Here is a 21,425-nt window from a genome sequence, read left to right on the forward strand (position 1 = left end):
AGGTTTGCAGTAACACCATGTTCATGACTAGGATTTGAAACTTTGCATGGTGGGGATACACTCTAGTAAGGTTTGCTGTAGCACCATGTTCATGAGTAGGTTTTGAAACTTTGCATGGTGGAGATACAATCTAGTAAGGTTTGCTGTAACACCATGTACATGAGTAGGTTTTGAAACTTTGCATGGTGGAGATACAATCTAGTAAGGTTTGCTGTAACACCATGTACATGAGTAGGATTTGAAACTTTGCATGGTGGAGATACACTCTAGTAAGGTTTGCAGTAACACCATGTTCATGAGTAGGTTTTGAAACTTTGCATGGTGGAGATACACTCTAGTAAGGTTTGCTGTAACACCATGTACTTGAGTAGGATTTGAAACTTTGCATGGTGGGGATACACTCTAGTAAGGTTTGCTGTAACACCATGTTCATGAGTAGGTTTTGAAACTTTGCATGGTGGAGATACACTCTAGTAAGGTTTGCTGTAACACCATGTTCATGAGTAGGTTTTGAAACTTTGCATGGTGGAGATACACTCTAGTAAGGTTTGCAGTAACACCATGTTCATGAGTAGGTTTTGAAACTTTGCATGGTGGAGATACACTCTAGTAAGGTTTGCAGTAACACCATGTTCATGAGTAGGTTTTGAAACTTTGCATGGTGGAGATACAATCTAGTTAGGTTTGCAGTAACACCATGTACATGAGTAGGATTTGAAACTTTGCATGGTGGAGATACAATCTAGTAAGGTTTGCAGTAACACCATGTTCATGAGTAGGTTTTGAAACTTTGCATGGTGGAGATACAATCTAGTAAGGTTTGCTGTAACACCATGTACATGAGTAGGATTTGAAACTTTGCATGGTGGGGATACACTCTAGTAAGGTTTGCAGTAACACCATGTTCATGAGTAGGTTTTGAAACTTTGCATGGTGGAGATACAATCTAGTAAGGTTTGCTGTAACACCATGTACATGAGTAGGATTTGAAACTTTGCATGGTGGGGATACACTCTAGTAAGGTTTGCAGTAACACCATGTTCATGACTAGGATTTGAAACTTTGCATGGTGGAGATACAATCTAGTAAGGTTTGCTGTAACACCATGTACTTGAGTAGGATTTGAAACTTTGCATGGTGGGGATACACTCTAGTAAGGTTTGCAGTAACACCATGTTCATGAGTAGGTTTTGAAACTTTGCATGGTGGAGATACAATCTAGTAAGGTTTGCAGTAACACCATGTTCATGAGTAGGTTTTGAAACTTTGCATGGTGGAGATACAATCTAGTAAGGTTTGCTGTAACACCATGTACATGAGTAGGATTTGAAACTTTGCATGGTGGGGATACACTCTAGTAAGGTTTGCAGTAACACCATGTTCATGAGTAGGTTTTGAAACTTTGCATGGTGGAGATACAATCTAGTAAGGTTTGCTGTAACACCATGTACATGAGTAGGATTTGAAACTTTGCATGGTGGGGATACACTCTAGTAAGGTTTGCAGTAACACCATGTTCATGACTAGGATTTGAAACTTTGCATGGTGGAGATACAATCTAGTAAGGTTTGCGATAACACCATGTACATGAGTAGGATTTAATTCTCCCCTGTGAAAATAAAGGACAAATTGCACAAAATATAACCCCAATGCTTGGGTTTATTCAACTTGTGGTTTTACAACAACCAATTTGTAGTATTTTTGACCGCATGAGGGCGTTTGTGAACCACATTTACGTGATGCGAAAAAAGTCAATTGAACTAATAAAAGAATATACATGTAACATATGTACATGCAGTCAAATTGAGTTGAACTGTGATAGTGATGATAGTTTGCCATTGAAAGGGTAATTACAAAAAATTCACAATATTGAACCTAAATCTTTACATTGGTTTATATAATTAATGGTTGCAGTAAGTCGCACTCACCTTGCTGTATCTTTGCCTGGCCACTCTGGAAGAAGTTATAAGCATCACTAGCAATGGGGTTAATGTGCTTGACTACAGGGAACACATTAATGATGTCATTCTCAGTGAAGATGGCTTTATGCTTTGTATCAAAGTCATAATCCTTGAGTAGGATCTGAACACCACACTTTGTGCATAACTCTCTTAGGAGAGTCACCTTCTGCAGGTTGTAGGTTTCTGTTGCTGTGTCTATGCTGTCACTGTGGGAGGTACACAAAGGGGGAAAAAAAAACGGTCAGTTTCCCTTGTGGTGTATGTTGATATCCGAAACAAAAAATTGCATCCCCTTAAGGTGATCCCTAATTTGGGTGCGATCCCTGGCTACACGGCAGTTAACGATTGTATGGCTTCTGACTGGCACCCCCGAACAAAGATATTGACAAAATAGGGACACCGCCAACATAGGGCTAGATATCTCAGTTGGCAGAGCGTCGGCACGTTAATCCGGAGGTCGTTGGTTCGAATCCCACTCTAGTCAATTCTTTGTTCAACCCCAAAATCATTTAAATATTTACCCAGTCAGTTTCCCTTGTGTTTTATGTTGATACAAAGGAAAGAATTAAAAAACAACACTGGTACAATTTTCCACATTTTTTACAAAAGGTTTGCGTTATGTCAACCGTTAAATTATTTTGCACATTCATATTAAAATTCCTATTATTATTATTTTATTTCTCTCCAAAAGTTCAATAAAATTACACACAAAAAGAGATATAGAACGATATGGAGAGGCAAGAGACTGAGGAAGGTTCAGACTGCCAACTGCTGTCTACTGTTGTATTAATAATTAAGCAATGGTGATTTTGTTTCCAAATGCTATTTTCTTGTATTTCAAACACAAATATTTCTTTGTAGGATTGATATAGGTGTCATAGGGGAAATCTGTCCCCCAGAGATTGTCCTGTAAATGGAAACTTAAAGGAACACGTTGCCTTGGATCGGTCGAGTTGGTCTTTGAAAAGCGTTTGTTATAAAATAAACATGGGTAGAAAGATGTTGTAAAAGTAGAATACAATGATCCACACAAACCTGCCTCGAAATTGCACGGTTTTCCTTTTACCTCGTCGACTAACACAGTCGGCCGTTTATGGGAGTCAAATTTTTGACTCCCATAAATGGCCGACCGTGTTAGTTCGCACAGTAAAAGGAAAACCGTGCAATTGTGAGTGATACTGGTGTGAATCATTGTATTCTACTTTTAAAACATCGTTCCAATCATATGCATTTTATAGAAAACAGTTTCAAAACGCTTTTTATAGACCATCTCGTCCGATCCAAGGCAACGTGTTCCTTTAACATGGGCTGAAGGAGGTTGATTCACAAGAGGGCGCTATGCAAAGAAGTTAGTGCACAGTTTACCCTATGTGGGACAGCATCTCCTGCCACACCGGTATAAGTTTTTATCAAATATATTTACTTTGGAAATTCAAAGAAGTACAAGAAGAAGTAACTTACCATTCCAGCGTAAAGTGGAAATATTCCTTGACTTCAGCCTTGAGGTTGGTCCACATCTCAGTGGGGCTTAAGTTGGCCCATGCAATGCTATCTGTCATCAAGAATTAACAAGGTATATCATCTTAGAATTGATCAAAACACCAACAAATATAATCGCTTGAAGTTTGTTCATAAATACCTCAAAAAGTTTCGCTATTCCTATTGGTGGAGAGCGTGTGACATGGGGGGTGTTTAAACGGTTGATAATGACCAGCTGGAGCTGTTTATAACTGGTTGTTTTTGGATACGTTTAGAAGCATACTACTACGAAAAATGTCCAAAAACTGTCTCAGTCATAGAAATACAACACACGTTCTGCAGGTTTTTAATGCCAGTTTAAGAACTCGTCCCTACCCTTTTATTCCCTTAGTAAGAATGGAATCTGATCTTTTGGAGGGCTGGGAAATTTTCATTTTGCAAAAGGCCTTTCCATTGACAAATCTTTATGCCTAAGGGGCAATTTAGAAAAATAAATGTTGCCATTAAAAGCCAAGCTGCTGATACTGACCTTGACCTAATGCAGTGATTAGTCTCCCTGTCTTCTTCTTGTTTCGTTTCTTCTTCCCGTGACCATTACTCATCTAGTACAAATAATAACAACAAATTGACACAATGAGCACATCAAGAAACCAGAACGCAAACCTAGAACTTTGTAGTAGTCTTCACCTCCATCTTGACTCAACTTGCAAGGTGTTAGGGACTTGTCACACGAGGCAACTTTTACAACTTTTACTACACGACCACTTTGGTAGCGAGCGGGTCAATTTTCAAACATTGTCTTACGATCCACAAGAAAAATAGGTGAACATTCAAATGTGAATGCCTTTCCCTCTTGGAGATTGCCTGGAACTGGTTGCCCGTAAATTGCCTCGTGTGACATGTCCCTTACATTTAAGAGGATTTACAGACTGTTTTCACAATTGGAAATAGAAAAGAAAAGTGTGGACCTAACATGGGCTTCATACTTCAATCAATTTCAAGAATGTGAACATCTTAACCTTTGTTCGTTTTTAAGATCGTGAACATCTTTAAGCTAAATTGCTCAAACTCTGAAACAAATGACTTGTCTCAATGTAACTGCAGCAGTCAACAGCCACAGTCATAGATGAAGTCAATTAAGTAAGAGTCAACCTTATTCTACTGCATCTATAGCTTTACAAGCTTTAATTAGATCCAAACTTTGGGAGGCAGGTTGAAATGGTTGTTTTTCCTGCTGGAATACTTAAAGCGGTGGACACTATTGGTAATTGTCAAAGACTAGCCCTCACAGTTGGTGTATCTTAACATAAGCATAAAATAACAAACCTGTGAAAATTTGAGCTCAATCGGTCATCGAACTTGCGAGATAATAATGAAAGAAAAAAACACCCTAGTCAAACGAATTTGTGTGCGTTTAGATGGTTGATTTCGAGACCTCAAGTTCTAAATCTGAGGTCTCAAAATCAAATTCGTGGAAAATTACTTCTTTCTCAAAAACTATGGCACTTCAGATGGAGCTGTTTCTCACAATGTTTTATACCATCAACCTCTCTCCATTACTCGTCACCAAGAAAGGTTTTATGATGATAATTATTTTGAGTAATTACCAATAGTGTCCACTGCCTTAGATCCAAACTTTGGGAGGCAGGTTGAAATAGTTGTTTTTCCTTGTAGGGTGATTTTTAGGTAGGAACTGTACTTGTGGGATGTTTTGACATCGTAGGGTGCACTCCGCAACATTTTAAGAGGGGAAATGAAAGAAAAGGGATCATATAGAAAATACCTAGGGAAACCCCACAGTGTCGCTCTACTAAACATCTTTGTAATAGATTTTAAGTCCCTTCTGTGAAGTTTCATTAGTGGTAGATCAAAAATAAGATTTCTTCATAAGTGAGGAAAATAACATCTACTGTTAAAACAAATACACAAAAAGTCTGAATTCAGATCAAATTTGTTTCTAGTTCTCATTCCCTGTAAAGTATTTGTTGAGATGGTTTCCGTGCTTACCTCATCATCAGCCTTAGGTGGTTGTGGGTTGGGTAAGGAGCCCAAGAAGCAGTTTAAGAAGTGACTGATAGCTACTGACAGGCTAACCATTCCTACTCCTTGCATGTAGATCTTGAAGGAGTGCTTGGCTGCACGGATGATCATCTCACTCACAAGGAGTCTCTGAAAGAGAGAGGAGAGAAGTTGTCTTAACCCTCTTACTATGGGACTACTCAGTATCAACGTTAGAATGATGGACATCTGGCCAGGATCCCGATGGTAGCAGCTCCGTTCCCAGAAATGATCTTGCTGCGAAATGTTTTCCAGAAATGTTTTCCAACTTGCAGTGGTTTACCATTTGCCATTGACCGAACAGTTATTAGTTTCGACCACGAAAAACGCATTGAGCTTGTTTGATACAATTGTTAAGAAGAATAAATGAATTGAACTTACATATAGATATGAAAGAGGAGGAGCAGTTGAGACTATTGTTGCAATGACACCAAGGTAACGGATGTTTATTCCCCTGTAAAGATGTTTAAACTCGCTATTAGTACATGTAGTCATTTTGGGAGGGTTTTTAACAAAGTGAGGATATTGATTCTTGATTCAGGCTGAGAAAAAAAAATCCACCAAGTGGGTTTTGACCAATGACCATCCTCAGTCTCGCACAAATAGAGCTAGACCAGTGATAAGAGGTCAGTTCGTAACACTAGATATTGCGTTTCAGCCAGAACTAGACACAGCTCCTAGCAACATCGTTGTATTCTGCAAGGTCCTCAGCTCTGCATTCTTGCTCCAGTATGGGGCATCTCAGGAGGTGATCCATAGTTTGTGGTTCTGTCTCACATATGCAGGGCCCAATTTCATGGCTCTGCTTACCGTAAGCACAGAATCGGTGCTTACGGAAGCAGAGAATTCTGTGCTTACGGCAAGCGTGTTTCACGGGCTAGCGGCGACTTTTGGCTTCTGCGCGTGCGTACTCCACCTTATTAGGCATTCTACGCTTACAAGGCTAGCGCAGAAATTTGGCGCTTGCACGTAAGCGGGGAATCGTGATCGTAAGCGCAGAATTCGGCGGTAAGCAGAGCCATGAAATTGGGCCCAGGTCTTGTTTTAGAGTCTAAGTATCCCCACTTCTTTAGAGACACTATGCACCGCCCAGAGGTCAGTTGAAACTTTCTAATGAATAGCAAGTACAACTCATAAGTGCAGTAGAACTGTTCATCATTCCGGTGCTATAACAACATCATTTCAACAATAGGAAACTATGATGACAAACAAATTGGTAAAATAACAGTCACAAAATTATTTATAATACTTTATAATCTCAACCTCATGTCAGTTGAGTAAAATGTTCAGTATTTCGGTTATTTCTGAACTTTGAATTCCTCTGAATGTTTAATTGCTATATTAGAGAGTCAATGATTTGTACTGGAATCTTACCGTTGATGTAATGCTTCCGTCAACGTCAATCCATCAAGTGGGGCTATGTTGTGCTCAAGGCATTCACGAATCTAAACAAAATAAATGAAATATTCATGACATTTTCATAGGTCGGTTAAGGGCATGATCACCGAAAACCAAAGAATTGGAATGCCTGTTGTCTGTTGGAAACAATTATTATGTCTTAAAGACCCCGGACACTTTTGGTAAATGTCAAAGACCAGTCTTCTCACTTGGTGTATTTCAACATATGCATAAAATAACAAACCTGTGAATTTGAGCTCAATTGGTCGGCAAAGTTGCGAGATAATAATGAAAGGAAAAAAACATTTGTCACACAAAGTTGTGTGCTTTCAGACGCTTGATTTCGAGACCTCAAATTCTAAATCTGATGTCTTAAAATCAAATACACAGAAAATTACTTCTTTCTCGAAAACTAAGTTACTTCAGAGGGAGCCATTTCTCACAATGTTTTATACTATCAACCTCTCCCAATTACTCGTTACCAAGTAAGGTTTATGATAATAATAAAAATTGTTTTGAGTAATTACCAATAGTGTCCACTGCCTTTAATCGTTAAGATCTGACTGGCACCACTGAACAAAGATATTGACAAAATAGGGAGACCGCCAATGCTCAGTTGGTAGAGCACTGGCACGTTAATCAGGAGGTGGTTGGTTCAAATCCCACTCTTGTCAATTTGTCTATGTACAACCCCATATCAAATAACCTAGGTTGCACTATTTTGGGAGTCAATATTGGTCAAGTGATTTATACCCCAAATCGTTGAAAACGAATTTGCCCAGTAAATTTCCCTTGTGGTTTGTTATTTGATAACCATTACAATCCAAACCAAATACTTACGAATGTAGGAATTTGACCAACAAGAAGAAACCTGGCAGCATCTTTGACCACCCTCTTCTCCTTCTGGAACTGTTCACTCTGAAATCAAAACCAAATAGCCTTTATGAAACAAGAGTCAGAATAACTACAACCATGTGTACATCTCTTTTGTGTGAGTGTTGGCTCTGAAAAGAGCTGGTGTGGACTCAACGTTTCGAACAGTATACTCTGCTCGCCTTCAGGAGAACAAGAGTGTTTGAAACTGTAACCGTCCATGAAGTTACCAGATTTTTTTTAAAAATGGATGTGCACCTAGGGTGTCATGACCGTGCGGTTGAGGGCATTGAATTAATTTCTGGTGGTCAAGTCATCAGAGTGTGGGTTCGAATCCCGGTCATGACACATGTGTCCTTGAGCAAGACACTTCACTCTTATTGCTTCTCTTTACCCAGGGGTATAAATGGGTACCTGCGAGGGTAGAGGTTGCTCATTGTATTTTAAAAAGCCTTCGGAACGCCACGGCAGCCAGGGAGCTGAGAAAGGTTTAAGGAATGTTGTTGGTCCAATGACCAGGGCACTAATGTCAAGCGCATTGATACGTTATTCTTATTATTAATACTTACCTCTGGATTGACATGCGTAACTCCCTCTGAGAAGACATCCGGATTGAATCTGATATCAAACTCTGTATCAACGAGAGATCCAGCAGCCTTGGATGCTTTAGCAATCACCTCCTTATGACTGGAATCAGCTACAGAAACAAACATCAAATCAAAACATTTATATAAACAAGTCATTGGATTTATCCATGGCGATGCAACCCAACCAGGGCCTAATTTCATAGCACTGCTTAACGGCAAGCAAATTTTTGTGCTTACTGTAGCAGAAAAATATGCTAAGGTGCAAGGGTATTTCACAGGTAAGCAGACAAATTGGGCGGCCATATTGCCCGTTTACCATGGAATTGCATTGTTACGTCATACATTTTCGTGCGGTAAGCACAAGGTTAGCATGCCTTTTCTTTTGCTTACGGTTAGCAGCGCTATGAAATGGAAATCGCACAGTAAGCACAAAATCAGCCGCTAAGCAGCGCTATGAAATTGGGCCCAGTACAGGGCTCGAATTTGACGCAGACCCGAGGCCAGTGATTTCTGCTCCAGGCCAGTAAACTCATAACTGGACAAGCCCTCCAGTCTTGTGTTTTTCAATTGAAGAATTAAACCTAACTGTGTAATATTTTTAACAGAAAGCAATGATATGTTCAAATGTTGACTTTGAGTCTGGTAAGACAAACAAGATCAAAATTTGCATATTGCTTGTCCAATTAAAAACAGTTTACATGTTTAACTTTGTATAAAGCTCTTTCTCATTAAGATTCTGCAGCCGATTTCACGAAATGCTAGGATTAATCCTATCTCGAGTAAGAACGAGTAACCCGTCCTAACTTAGGATGGGTTCAATGCGTCCTAACGTCTTCGGAAAAGGAACTGAACTAGTCCTAAGATTAATCCTAAGTTAGGAAGAGTTTGGTGAAATCGACGGCTGGTCTTGTCAAGTAAATTCTGGTCAAGTAAACATTTTTAGCTAAAGCCCTGCAGTCTTTAACCTAAATCCGAGCCCTGCAGTACTGAGCAATCTCCAAAAAGAAAGGGGAAAAAACCCAACACCACAAATGTTACATTTTCTTTGGGATAGTACGACATGGTTCGACAAATATCTGTGGGAATAAGGTACTGCTGAAGTGGTGCTTTTACATGCAGTACAGTATTGGTTGCCTCAACATGTAAGTTGTATGGAAAGGTTTTTTTCTTCTTCAAAAGGTTCCAACAGAAAACTTAACATATTGGGCTAGTTGAATTGTTGAATTAAAGACAAACTGAATACATACTGAGTTTCTTCTTCTGTGTTTCAGCCAGCGCCTTGGCCGCCTCGTCAGTAACATTTGTGATATTCTCAGCAAGCTGTTCAATCCCAGTGGTGTCTAAACCATTCAGCATGGGACATTTCCCTGATAACACTGCATTTGCTGCTTCCTTTAAATTATCGTTCAAATCATTCTCAGATTTCTTATTATCGTCTGTTTCCTCTGATTTATTGGATTCCTCCTGGCAGTCTTTCTTATCGTCTTTCTCTGAGACAGCTTCATTGATAGTGTCGTTGCTGATGATGACATCGAGGTCTTTTGTGGTTTCAGTCTCAGAGGTTTTGTTTGCGTCTTCCTCGATGGATTTATCAATGTTTGTTGTTGTCTCAGAATTGTTCTCGTTTGTTTCTGGTTTTTGTTGTTGCATTAGAAGGACAGCTGCATAACGGACAAACACCATGTACTGATGCCTAGGGAGATCAAAAGGGAAACAAAATAATATTTACTGTCAGGTAACTTTAGCCAATGAATGATATGAGAGGTGAATTTTCCATTAAAGACACTGGACACGTTTGGTATTTGTCAAAGACCATTCTTCTCACTTGGTGTATCTCAACATTTGCATAAAAAAAAACCTGTGAAAATTTGAGCTCAATTGGTCGCCGAAGTTGCGAGATAATAATAAATCTTCACAATAAATGGAAACTTGTCAGAAGCTAAGCACGAAACTTACTCCACAAATGCCTCAATGAGCTCTTGACGGAGACAGCAGAGTTTGTGACGATGCTGACGAGGGAAGTCTAGGGCCTTGACATCATCATTGAGCTCCTCACCTTCAACTGAAATACACACACACAGATATAAACAAATAGATAAGTAAATTGATTAATAAATAAGATATAAAGGTATAGAATTCCCTTTTTTTTAAAGTCAGAAGTTTAAACTATTCTTTAGTCAGTGAAACAGCAATGAGATGTTTTCTTAACCTTGAAATGTTAAACATTGCGTGAACATTTATTTAAGCACCCAACCCAAGTGAATAATCCAAAGTGTGCGAAGCAAACTTACTTGGCAGGAAGTTGATATCTGGTGGGAAGGTTCGTAAGAGATCCAATACGTAATGTCTACCATCGTTGCCTTTAATTCCCTGTAAATTAAATCAATATAGCACTAGGTAAATAATCAAGAATGCTTAGACAATTTGAATATTGAAATGATTTCCAAATATTTAATTCATGAAAATATAATCTTGTCATTCAAGGTGTGATAACAGTTTCAATGTAAACCTCTTACCTTGCACTCAATAGATGAGAAAATCTCAATCTCTCCACCTTTATGGTTGGTTACTTTGTGTGGTAGAATCTTCAACTGCTGAGCTGACTTGGCCAACTAGGAACAAGAAAAACAAAATCAAGTCAGATTTTCAACCTTCCATGTGGAAGATTAATCCAGAAAGTTCTGTGGCAACACCATTAAAGTCATGGCGAGGACTAGAGAGAGTTGAAATATAAAGACCAATTAAGAACTCACTCCGTGGCAGTGAAGTTAATAATGAAAATTCCCCTCAATCTTTTAAGCAAAAGTAGTAGTCCCGGCTGCTTTTCTACCTCCGGAGGTAGTAGCTAATAATTAGAACAGTTTTTAGAACTAGTGTATATATAATTTGAGGCATTGCATGGTGAGGTATCAATATGTATTTGGTTTGCGTAACACCATGTGTGTGTATCTACTTGCCAGGTAGAGTTTGTTCTTAGAGAACTGTCTATCTTTATTCTACTGCCATGCAGTAGATTTATCGGATGTTCGGGAGACTTCTCAGTTCTGAAAAGAACTGTCCTGCTACTACCCGGGCGGATGGTATAGAAATAGGCTGGGACTACTACTTTAGCTTATAGGATCGTAATTAACTGCACTACCGCAGAGTCAGTTCTAGGATTGGATAATGTTGCGACTAGCTTGCTCTAGCCATCGTCAGGAGAACCGAGTAATCACCTAAATTCCAAAAATCTACTCTGCGGCAGTAGAATAGATAGCAAGAAAAGTTCTCAAGAATTAATCTACACAGCAAAGTAGATGTGTTACTGCAGACTGAATATTGACTGATACCTAACTATGCAATGCCTCAAAACACAATTTGCCTCGTTTAAAAAACAAGGGAATCTTGCTCACCAATTCTTGATACTTTTCACTGGTAACCACAGTCTTGCCAAAGTCAATAGACCCATAGATGACCGACTCCTCCTGCTCTCTCTCCAGGATACCAGGGATGATAGATTGAGCAGTGATGCGGTAACCACGGTAATCTATCACCACGGTACCCAGAGTATAAAGGCCCTCTATGTCCACATTGTTGTAGGCTTTTACTCCTTGAAGATCATTACTCTGTCAAAGATGAATCAAAGATAACGCCAAAGACTTGTTAATGGTAAAATACAGAGTACTTTCAAACTGGATGCCGACTCGCCTTCCATCTTTAGGACCCGGTTTGAATCATGCCAAGGGCCCCCTGTGGATTGGGTTTCCAGTCCCTACCAGACTGCATGGGTTTTCCTTGGAATAAATCTCTGGGGTGTTCCTCCCACATCTAAAACTGAAACTTCCTTCCTTGTCTTCTCCCTGGGTTTTTGGCTAATGCAGTGATTGAGTTCACTTTTTGAGAATCCTTTGCTTCACAACCAGAATAAATTAAATGAAACAGCTATGCAAGTACATTTTTTTAATAACTCATCTTACAAATATTACTATTCTGAACACCATGTCTGAATATTATTTGGTTTTACCCTTACACTGTCGAGTGTAAGCACAGTATACTTTTCTGAGTTCGCTGAACAAAAAATCTCTCACACAATACCTTTGCCAATCTAGAGCAGTGTCTTACCAACTATACTATCGAGATTGCCCGGTAGTTAGAGGCAGTTTGAATTCTGTATTTTAGCAGTGGGCACCGCATTGGTTTAAAAGATGTTAAATTTGCACCGTGCATACAGAATATTATTTGGTTTTACAGAACTTGGGAAAGTGCTGAGTATACAGTGCTTACACACATCAGTGTAATGGTAACACCAAATAGTTTTCTTGATTGTCTTAACTTACTGGAGCTACTAATGCAGCTGCATCACCACCAAACTCCTTGTAGTGATCCTTGACATCAAAACCAAGACTGAAGAAAATGTTGTTCCAGATGAACATTTGCATCCTATAAGTAGGAGAGGAGAGAATGTCATCAGTTTTATCACTCTGTACGAAGGATTTATATTGATGGATGTGCACAACATTGGTAAGATCGAACAAATAAATAATTGCAGACTAATAAACCTTCTCTTGAATTATTTGTGCATGAAGTGCTATAATTTAAGGAATTAGTGAAGGTTTTGATCTTTGAAACCACTGTTCTCTCATGACTGCAGTGACAGATTTTGTACAGATTTATTTTTTACAGATTTATTATTTCATCTCTATGCTTGGTCACTTAATAATAATAATAATAATAAGACTTGTAATGCGCACATATCCACCCTGCTGGGTGTTCAAGGCGCAGTAAACCAAAACAAAACAAAACAAAAAAACACAACACAAAGAAAAACAGACACAACAAAATTAGTCATTGAAAACCTGTGACATAAGATAAGTTTTGAGAAGAGACTTAATTTTGCGGTACAAAGACAAGATCGAAGATTAAGTGGTAGAGAGTTCCAGATGCGTGGCGCGGCTACAGAAAAAGACCTGTCACCCCATGAGTGTCGAGACTTGGGTTCAATGAGGAGAAGCATGGAACTACACTTAGAGTGTAGATACTGATTTTTAACAGTTACTCATGTTGTACATGTGTTCCCTAAACCCTTACCACGTACCAGCAGCTCACATAAGTATAAATGGGTCATCCAATAGGAGTCAATGCACTTTTTGTATAAAGTTAGGGTCATAGATTGGTAAGTACCTTGAAAATTATTGACCTTAAACATTTTTTGGTGGGAAGCACTGCAAATGTCGACAGTATAAACTATTTTGAAAAGGGATTCTCTTCATATATGGTCTTTTTTTCACCAAAAATATTTGAATCTGAGAAGCAATTAATCTATGTATTGTTTCTGTGATTTCTGAGGGTTGATGTCTATTCACAAATGCTGCGGCCAGAGATGCATTTGGAACCTGCCATGGATGGATTCAACAATAAGGCAGAGTAACACTGCAGCGATAACGAAAACGATAACAATCACGATGCAAAGAGAACAAACTCTATTTATTGAATGAGCGTGGGCGTATTCTGTGTGGAGCAAATCAACCAATAGAATGCGTTCTCTTTGCGTCATCATCGTTATCGTTTTCGTTTTCGCTGCAGTGTGACTCAGCCTTTATTGTGAAAATTATGTCACAGGTTTTGCCGTTTGCTGAAACTTTCACATGTGATTGAATCTGTCTTTATAATTTTGCCTATAAATGACACAAACCAATCTAGGACCCTACCTTTAATCAGCAGATTATTACAAAGTAAAGCCGTTGGTCCCATGTGTTGTGTAACGCATGTAAAAGAACCCAGGGGTGGATTTCACCAAGAGTAAGGACTAGTCTTATCTCGAGTTAGGACCAGTTACTTGCAATTTGTATATCTCCTAGGACTAGTCCTAAGTTAGGACCAACCCTAACTCTTTGTGAAATCGACCCCAGTACACTTATCGAAAAGAGAAGGGGTTCGCCCCGGTGTTCCTGGCTGTGGCTGCTATATGCGCCGTAGCACCTTGTAAACCCTTAAAAGGTGCTAAATAATTGGGTCTCAGAATTCATCACTACAATAACCTATCTTTCTGAAAGTTTGTATATACTCAGCGCCTCGAGTACCTTGTTTGGTAGATACGTGCGCTATATAAGACTTTGATATTATAATACTTACTTGGTATCTTCTCCTGGGTTGATTGCCATGACATTACCATCAATGACTGCCATAGCACCTCTAGTTGCTGCTGCTACAAAGTCACTATGTACCTTGAAGATGGCTCTCTCTCTAAGCAACCTCTCTGGAAGGTTCTTACGAGGAAGCTCTCTGGTGGTCTGGGTCTCCTCATTCCAATCTCGGGTCTAAAATACCAAGAAATATTCACCCAAAGTGGGTTTGTAGAAAATAACTTATAATGTATGTCAATTGTGTACTTCTATCAGTTGGCTTTATGCAAGGTCTTTACTGCCATTTGTAGAAGACATGATATTTGGTTCTTGGAATGAAGTAAGAATATTTCATTGATTACAAGGTCAAACCTCCATGTACACATGGACTTTTCAAGCTATTTAATAAGAATTTTTTTCTGAATTTTTCCAGGGCAAAACAAATCAAAATCAGACTTAAAGGAACACGTTGCCTTGGGTCGGTCGAGTTGGTCTTTGAAAAGCGTTTGTTATAATATGCATATGGGTAGAAAGATGCTGTAAAAGTAGAATACAATGATCCACACAAACATGCCTCGAAATTGCATGGTTTTCCTTTTACCTCGTCGACTAACACGGTCGGCCATTTATGGGAGTCAAATTTTTGACTCCCATAAATGGCCGACCGTGTCAGTTCGCACAGTAAAAGGAAAACCACGCAATTTCGAGGCAAACTTGTGTGGATCATTGTATTCTACTTTTAAAACATCTTTCCAACCATATGCATTTTATAAAAAACGGTTATAAACGCTTTTTTATAGACCAACTCGTCCGATCCAAGGCAACGTGTTCCTGTAACTGGAAAGAGTATTACTTGAACTTCCACTCTTAAAGCAAATTTGGAATATTTCTACAAATATCCATATTACGTAATTTGTAATAAATTGAAATGTTATCCTAGGAGGTTGCCAAGTAACTCCTTGTGCAAGTTTTGAACCTGCACGATTAACAATCGTACGTAAGTTTCAGTAAATGAATGTTTTAAATTGCTATTTCTAGTTACTACTATTACTACCAAGTGCAAAGACTGAAACTAAAGAGTAATCTACCTGTCCTGGTATGTGTTCTTCATAGCCAAGTCTGGAGGTGTACGCTGCAGGAAGACATTAACAATGGTACAGATTTATTTTAACTTGATTACTGAACATTTGAACAGTTGAATAATGATAATGAGGAGTGAATGCACAGAGAAAACAAAATGTGCCACTGTTCGACTTAAGATGAAAACTCCCAAACTCTTAGGGACAAGGGTATTACATTTTGACGGCGGATTATTTTTTATTAGTGATATTATTTTATATGCATGGACATGTCATGCCCAACATAATTCAGAACTGCAAAAAAAATAGGCCAGACTGTGGAGTAAAACTAAATTGTGTTAACAGCCAAAAGTTTTGAACCAGCAGTTCAAACATAAAAAGGAAGGGGGGGGGGGGGGTGTGATTGGGAATAAAAAAATAAAAAATAAAAAATAATAATATGAATAAAAGTTTGTAAAGAAAGCATACAATCATGTTGATTATGTGAATACTGTTTTCATGTTGTACCTTACATATTGATGTATTTGACAATATTCAACTAAAACCAAATAGAATGAATGAGTTTCAAATTTTCTTGGCTTTCAACTGTAACATAACTCAAATATCTCTTTTCCTTTTTGATAAGAAACCATTATGCAAACAAACCCAAAGTGAAAAAAATAAATAGCACAAAACTCCCTGATCTAGACATGAGTTACTATCCATGGTTTTCAAAAGAGCTAGTGTATTGTCCTGAACAATCTTCAGTTCGGTTAATACAGGTGACAGTCACTGCTAACAAAACAGTCTGAAACTAGGATCAAGTTCTTAGGGTGTGCATTAAAATGATGGATTGTCAAACTTTTGATAACCTCAGGAGTTATATCACAAGGAGATTTTTGTGAACAGTATCCTCAATTCTAGAGAAGTAGATCAAAGAGCCAGACTTTTATTTGGAAAAACACAGCATTTTTGTTAATAACTCTTTCAGTGCCAAGGACGTACTTGAACGATCTGTTTTATGTATTCTGAAAGCACCATTATTGTACATGTACAATCTGTTTTATGTACACACAAAGTGTCATCAATTATACATGTATGACATGTTTTCACAAGAGGGCATTATCACTCAAGATACTATTGACTTGGGGATGTACCGGACAACACAAATCAGCAAGTTTATATTTTGTTTGGTGAACAAGACCTTTTTGTATAGAGTTTCACACCCTCCAAACAAAGCTGGACATTTTTTTAATTTTTTTTTAACAGGCACTGAAAGAGTTTACAGTCAGTCTTAAAAAAGGCACAATTGAGAAACGAGTCTAAACTTTCTCATTCCTGAGTATCTTATTGTGAGTGTCTGGTGAATATTGACCTTCATGACGGTGCATTCATCTTGAATTTCTCCCATTTATATCATTGTTACCAAACTGAGGCTGGAAGAACAAAATAGTCTGGTTCCTATTTTCAAAATTATTGTTAGCATTCATTAATGATATTCAATGCAAGGAACATTAACAAGCAGAGGCAGCATATACATTTTGTTTTGAAAACAAGACTTTTTGCATGGAACTTCAAAATCCTCCCAAAAAGCTGGACATTTTAGGTTCAAAACGAAGTAATAAAAAAAAAGTATAAAAAAAAAAATAATAAAAAAAACACAGGCACTGAAAGAGTTTACAGGCAGTCAGTCTTGAAACAAAATGAATTGGATACAAGTCTGACATTTCTCATCCCTGAGTATCTAGTGAGTGTCTGGTGAGTATTACTTACCATCCTCAGCTCGTATTGAGTCAATAGTGTGCTCCATCTGGGGAGCCATCCATGAGTAAACCTGGAATGGAGTTGGGACTCGCTCAAATGGATGTCTCTGAGCTCTGAGTAGCAAAACATAATAACAAATTAACACAACACCACTCAAACATAGAGACTCTTTGGGCCTACATGTAGTCGAACGAGGAGGATTGGTGTCTTTAAGTTAATTTTGAAAAACACGACGTCTCACACACTCATTAAAATAATATTTGTTTACGATTTGGAACATTTTGGAACATTTTGGGATAATTACAACAAGAACATGGCTCAGAAATCGTCTATTTTTACATCTTTATTAATCTTTTGACGAAAAGGTAAGACCATAGTAAATTTAATCAAGATTAAGGCAACCTAAAAGTGTACAGTAGTGAGGTGAGATTTGCAGTAACACCATGTGTAAATCTCTTGTGAATAGTGTCATTTCTGAAAAGAACAAGTTGTTGACAACTCAACGTTTCGATCAGTATGCTCTGATTGTCTTCATTCATTACCTCTTCTTTAGTAGCTGGGCAAAGTTCTTCTTGAAGATTGGACTGACTTTATTAAGGAGCTCTATCAAGGAGTGGGAGCTATGCTTCTGCTCAGCCGGCTTAGGATTAAACATCTCCTGTGTGGACCTACAAACAAAACATGATTTAAGAGTTATGGGACTCAACGTAAAAGAATCAAAACCTTCCTCCATTACCTGTGGATAAAATAACTGAGGACCAGTCAACATTCTAGCTATCTCAGTGTTGAAAAGCATCCCTATTCTATTGACCCAATTTACCTGACCTCGTCATCAGAGTTATCTTGGATGCGCCAAATTAGTGGGCAATGTCCCTGAGCGTTATTCAGTGAAGTGCGCATTCTCCTTCTCCCATCAGCATACTAGACAGACCCTTGCACTCGGCGTTACAAGCTCAAACAGTGCCCTCATTAAGGTCAATCCAGACCTATCATTGGCTGAGAGTTGCGAGTTCTTTGACCAGCGTTTACACGTAAACCTATTGACCACCAAAAAAGGTGAGCGTGGCTCAGTCCCCGCGTGTGCCGTGCATGCAGGGGGTCAATATGCAATATGGAGAAGTGAAAGAGTTTGAAGGCAAGTAAAACAACAAGCCGTTCCCCCTGCTGGCTCGTTAATGAAAACATTAAAGACAAACCCTGATTTGTTAAGACCAGTATCCATTTCATTTTAATGCTTACCGAGGAATTCTATACTTATCCTGTAGATGATAAACTGTGTATAACATTTTAACTCTCTTTTTAATTCAAACTCTCCTTCTCCAATCAGCATATCTAGACAGACCCTTGCACTCGACGTTACAAGCTCAAACAGCGCCCTCATTAAGGGTCAACCCAGAAACTTTCATTGGCTGAGACTTGCGAGTTTCCATACTTTGACCTCAGCAATGGCATCCCATGAACAGAGTCTATTAACTCACCAGGCAGCCCAGACTAACTTCATAAAGCTTGTAAGCAAAAATATTTGCTAAGCACAAACAACTCTTGTTACGCAGAAAGAGGTTACCAGCCAAAATGCCATGAAGTTCTAGTTGTTGCGACTGGTGTTGCATTAATTTTGACCTTAGATAAGAAATTTGCTAAGCAGTATTTTCTGCTAAATGGCTTTATGAAATTAAGCCCTCTACAGTAGCAAGTAGAAAGAGTGAGAATGGTAATTCATGCTACATGTATGGCACTGAAACCAATGCAAAACTGCCCTAATTATTTGTGTGTTTCAAGGAACTTACTGGTTGATGTAGAAGCCCCTTGTGGATGCAGTAATATGGTGAGATGTTCCTTCCATTGTCATCACATAAAGGTACATCAGGTCACCTGAGTAGAGAAAAAACAACAAACGAAATTCTTATCATTTTTATCAAGTTACTTTTCCCCATCAATAATATGATAATTTCTAAGTAAAATTGCAAGATGACAAAATGACAATACTTTTGTTTTTACCCTTACACCATACACCCTACACATGGAATATTCAGTACTTTACAGAGTTCTGTGAAAACAAACCATAGGTAAATCATTTTGGTTGGATTCGAACCCACGACCTTTGCATTGCTAGTGCAGACGTCCTACCATTAGTAGACCACCAAGCAAGCCATGTGGCTAGAGGCAGTTTGAATCCTATGTGTTAGCAGTGGGCATAGTGGGGACCTAAACGATAAAATACATGTTACTTTGGCATCGGTAATACAAAATATAATTATCTTGTGTATACAATGATAAGACAATTTCTAAATGCTGAAGAAGGCACCAGACTATTGTTGTCCTCCCACCCAGCCTCTATTTCATGATTACATTGAATTGAACACAACAAAAGACAAAGTGATAAAGATGTAGTTTTTATATAATCATGTAGTGATGCATTGATACAATTTTGCAATTCATACATTTGTACATTCTGTCATTTATTAACCGATGCATGTACATTCGCAGACAATACATGATTTCCTCATCTAATATTGAACAGATTTTTCTTATTTAGATTTATTTACATTTGTACATTCTGTCATTTATTAACCGATGCATACATTCGCAGACAAGACATGATTTCCTAATCTAATATTGAACAGATTTTTGTTATTTAGATTTGTTTATACCTTTTAGAGAATTCTACATTGATATTCAGATCTGCTTAATGCACCAATGGAATCTAATAAGATAAGAGCTTTGGCAACTGCATTGCATTAATGGCAAAATTGATTGTAACTAACATGTATGTATGCCCAATTGTGCACTGTATCAATGCAGCCTTTTATGTCTTGAGGAGGTAAAAGCATTCTTCCTTCCCGGCTTACAAATGCTACACAAGTTTGATGAATAAGTATTGGACACAATTTGATAACATGTACATGTATAGGATTACTTACAGTAGTACAAACACTGTAGGATTGAACCAACATAAGACATGACTAAACAGAAGTAATTTTCAAAGAATTTTATTTCGAGACCTCAAGTTTAGAACTTGAGGTCTCGAAATCAACCATCTAAACGCACACAACTTCGTGTGACAAGGGTGTTTTTTTCTTTCATTATTATCTCGCAACTTCGACGACCGATTGAGCTCAAATTTTCACAGGTTTGTTATTTTATGCTTATGTTGAGATACACCAACTGTGAAGGCTAGTCTTTGACAATTACCAATAGTGTTCACTGTCTTTAAATGCCCATGTCATGTACATGTTGTATACACAATCCTGCTTTGATCATTAACAAAAATTCAAGAGATTTTCTTAAACACGAGCTACAGGATAATCTCAATATTTTAACTTTAACCTTTTGTGGGCCAAATAGACATCGTAGATACCGGTTATAACCATTTTACGCTTAAAATTCGCATTTAGTAACAAATAATTCAAGTCAAAATTGCACCTCTCCGAGAGGCAAAAACTGCCAAGAGTCAATTATCTATGATAATCATGCAATGACCCCTTGACGTCATGGGCGCAATCTCCCAATTAGGGTTTGTGCACAGTTCTCCAGCTTTGGCCAATTGAGGGCGCTATTTTCCACATCAAATAGCCGCTGATGACTTCATGAGTCCTTTGTCGCGCAAGTTTGTTTGACCTCACATTTTTACCATATTTTAACGCGAGGTAAGAGAATCGTTATATAGTTTTTCTGTTTCCTATGGACTCCATCTATAACAAAAATGTAATAACAATATATTTCAGAGCATCCTGTAGCCACCCTTTAATGTTTTCAAATTTGACATTTGACTGTGTGGTGAAACTATGCCAGTTCACTGTACATCACTAAATATTTGGATATAAGAACCCAGCCACAACAGAGCCTAAGGTATGTTGAGATGTAGTCGATCCCAAGCACGTGAGCCCACGCGCAAACACCCCCTTCCATACGCCCCCGCAAGACCTATCCACTCAGTCAACGAGCCAAGCCTACTAGCATACAACATCAAATCACCCTGGAGAAGAATCAAGGATTACATTTCAGTACTGAAAGGTTAAGATACCACTGTTGGTGCTATAGCTGCTTGGTCATGTGGCAACTAACCATCACATTTATGAATGGTATTTGTGAGTGGCACTTGGGGCCAGGCATACAGATCTTAAAGGCTTTCAGTGACGTTAGAGA

At 38.4% G+C, this 21,425-nt stretch overlaps 1 protein-coding gene across 1 annotated transcript in view; it reads right to left on the minus strand.

Annotated features, from left to right (window-relative positions):
- Positions 1-21,425, minus strand: part of LOC139938140 (clustered mitochondria protein homolog) — a 76,516-nt gene that overhangs the window by 19,457 nt on the left and 35,634 nt on the right. The window contains exons 6-24 of the mRNA XM_071933521.1: positions 19,067-19,151; positions 17,822-17,947; positions 17,289-17,392; positions 15,546-15,589; positions 14,468-14,652; positions 12,673-12,775; positions 11,749-11,961; positions 10,873-10,968; positions 10,648-10,726; positions 10,313-10,418; positions 9,604-10,049; positions 8,339-8,466; positions 7,737-7,814; positions 6,873-6,943; positions 5,880-5,952; positions 5,448-5,609; positions 3,970-4,042; positions 3,423-3,513; positions 1,929-2,167 (exon numbers count right to left, since the gene is read on the minus strand). Coding sequence (XP_071789622.1) covers positions 1,929-2,167; positions 3,423-3,513; positions 3,970-4,042; positions 5,448-5,609; positions 5,880-5,952; positions 6,873-6,943; positions 7,737-7,814; positions 8,339-8,466; positions 9,604-10,049; positions 10,313-10,418; positions 10,648-10,726; positions 10,873-10,968; positions 11,749-11,961; positions 12,673-12,775; positions 14,468-14,652; positions 15,546-15,589; positions 17,289-17,392; positions 17,822-17,947; positions 19,067-19,151 — 2,502 coding nt within the window. The remainder of the gene's footprint in view (positions 1-1,928; positions 2,168-3,422; positions 3,514-3,969; positions 4,043-5,447; positions 5,610-5,879; positions 5,953-6,872; positions 6,944-7,736; positions 7,815-8,338; positions 8,467-9,603; positions 10,050-10,312; positions 10,419-10,647; positions 10,727-10,872; positions 10,969-11,748; positions 11,962-12,672; positions 12,776-14,467; positions 14,653-15,545; positions 15,590-17,288; positions 17,393-17,821; positions 17,948-19,066; positions 19,152-21,425) is intronic.

The sequence above is a fragment of the Asterias amurensis genome, chromosome 6 (assembly GCF_032118995.1).
Source record: "Asterias amurensis chromosome 6, ASM3211899v1".
Classification (NCBI taxonomy): Eukaryota; Metazoa; Echinodermata; class Asteroidea; order Forcipulatida; family Asteriidae; genus Asterias; species Asterias amurensis.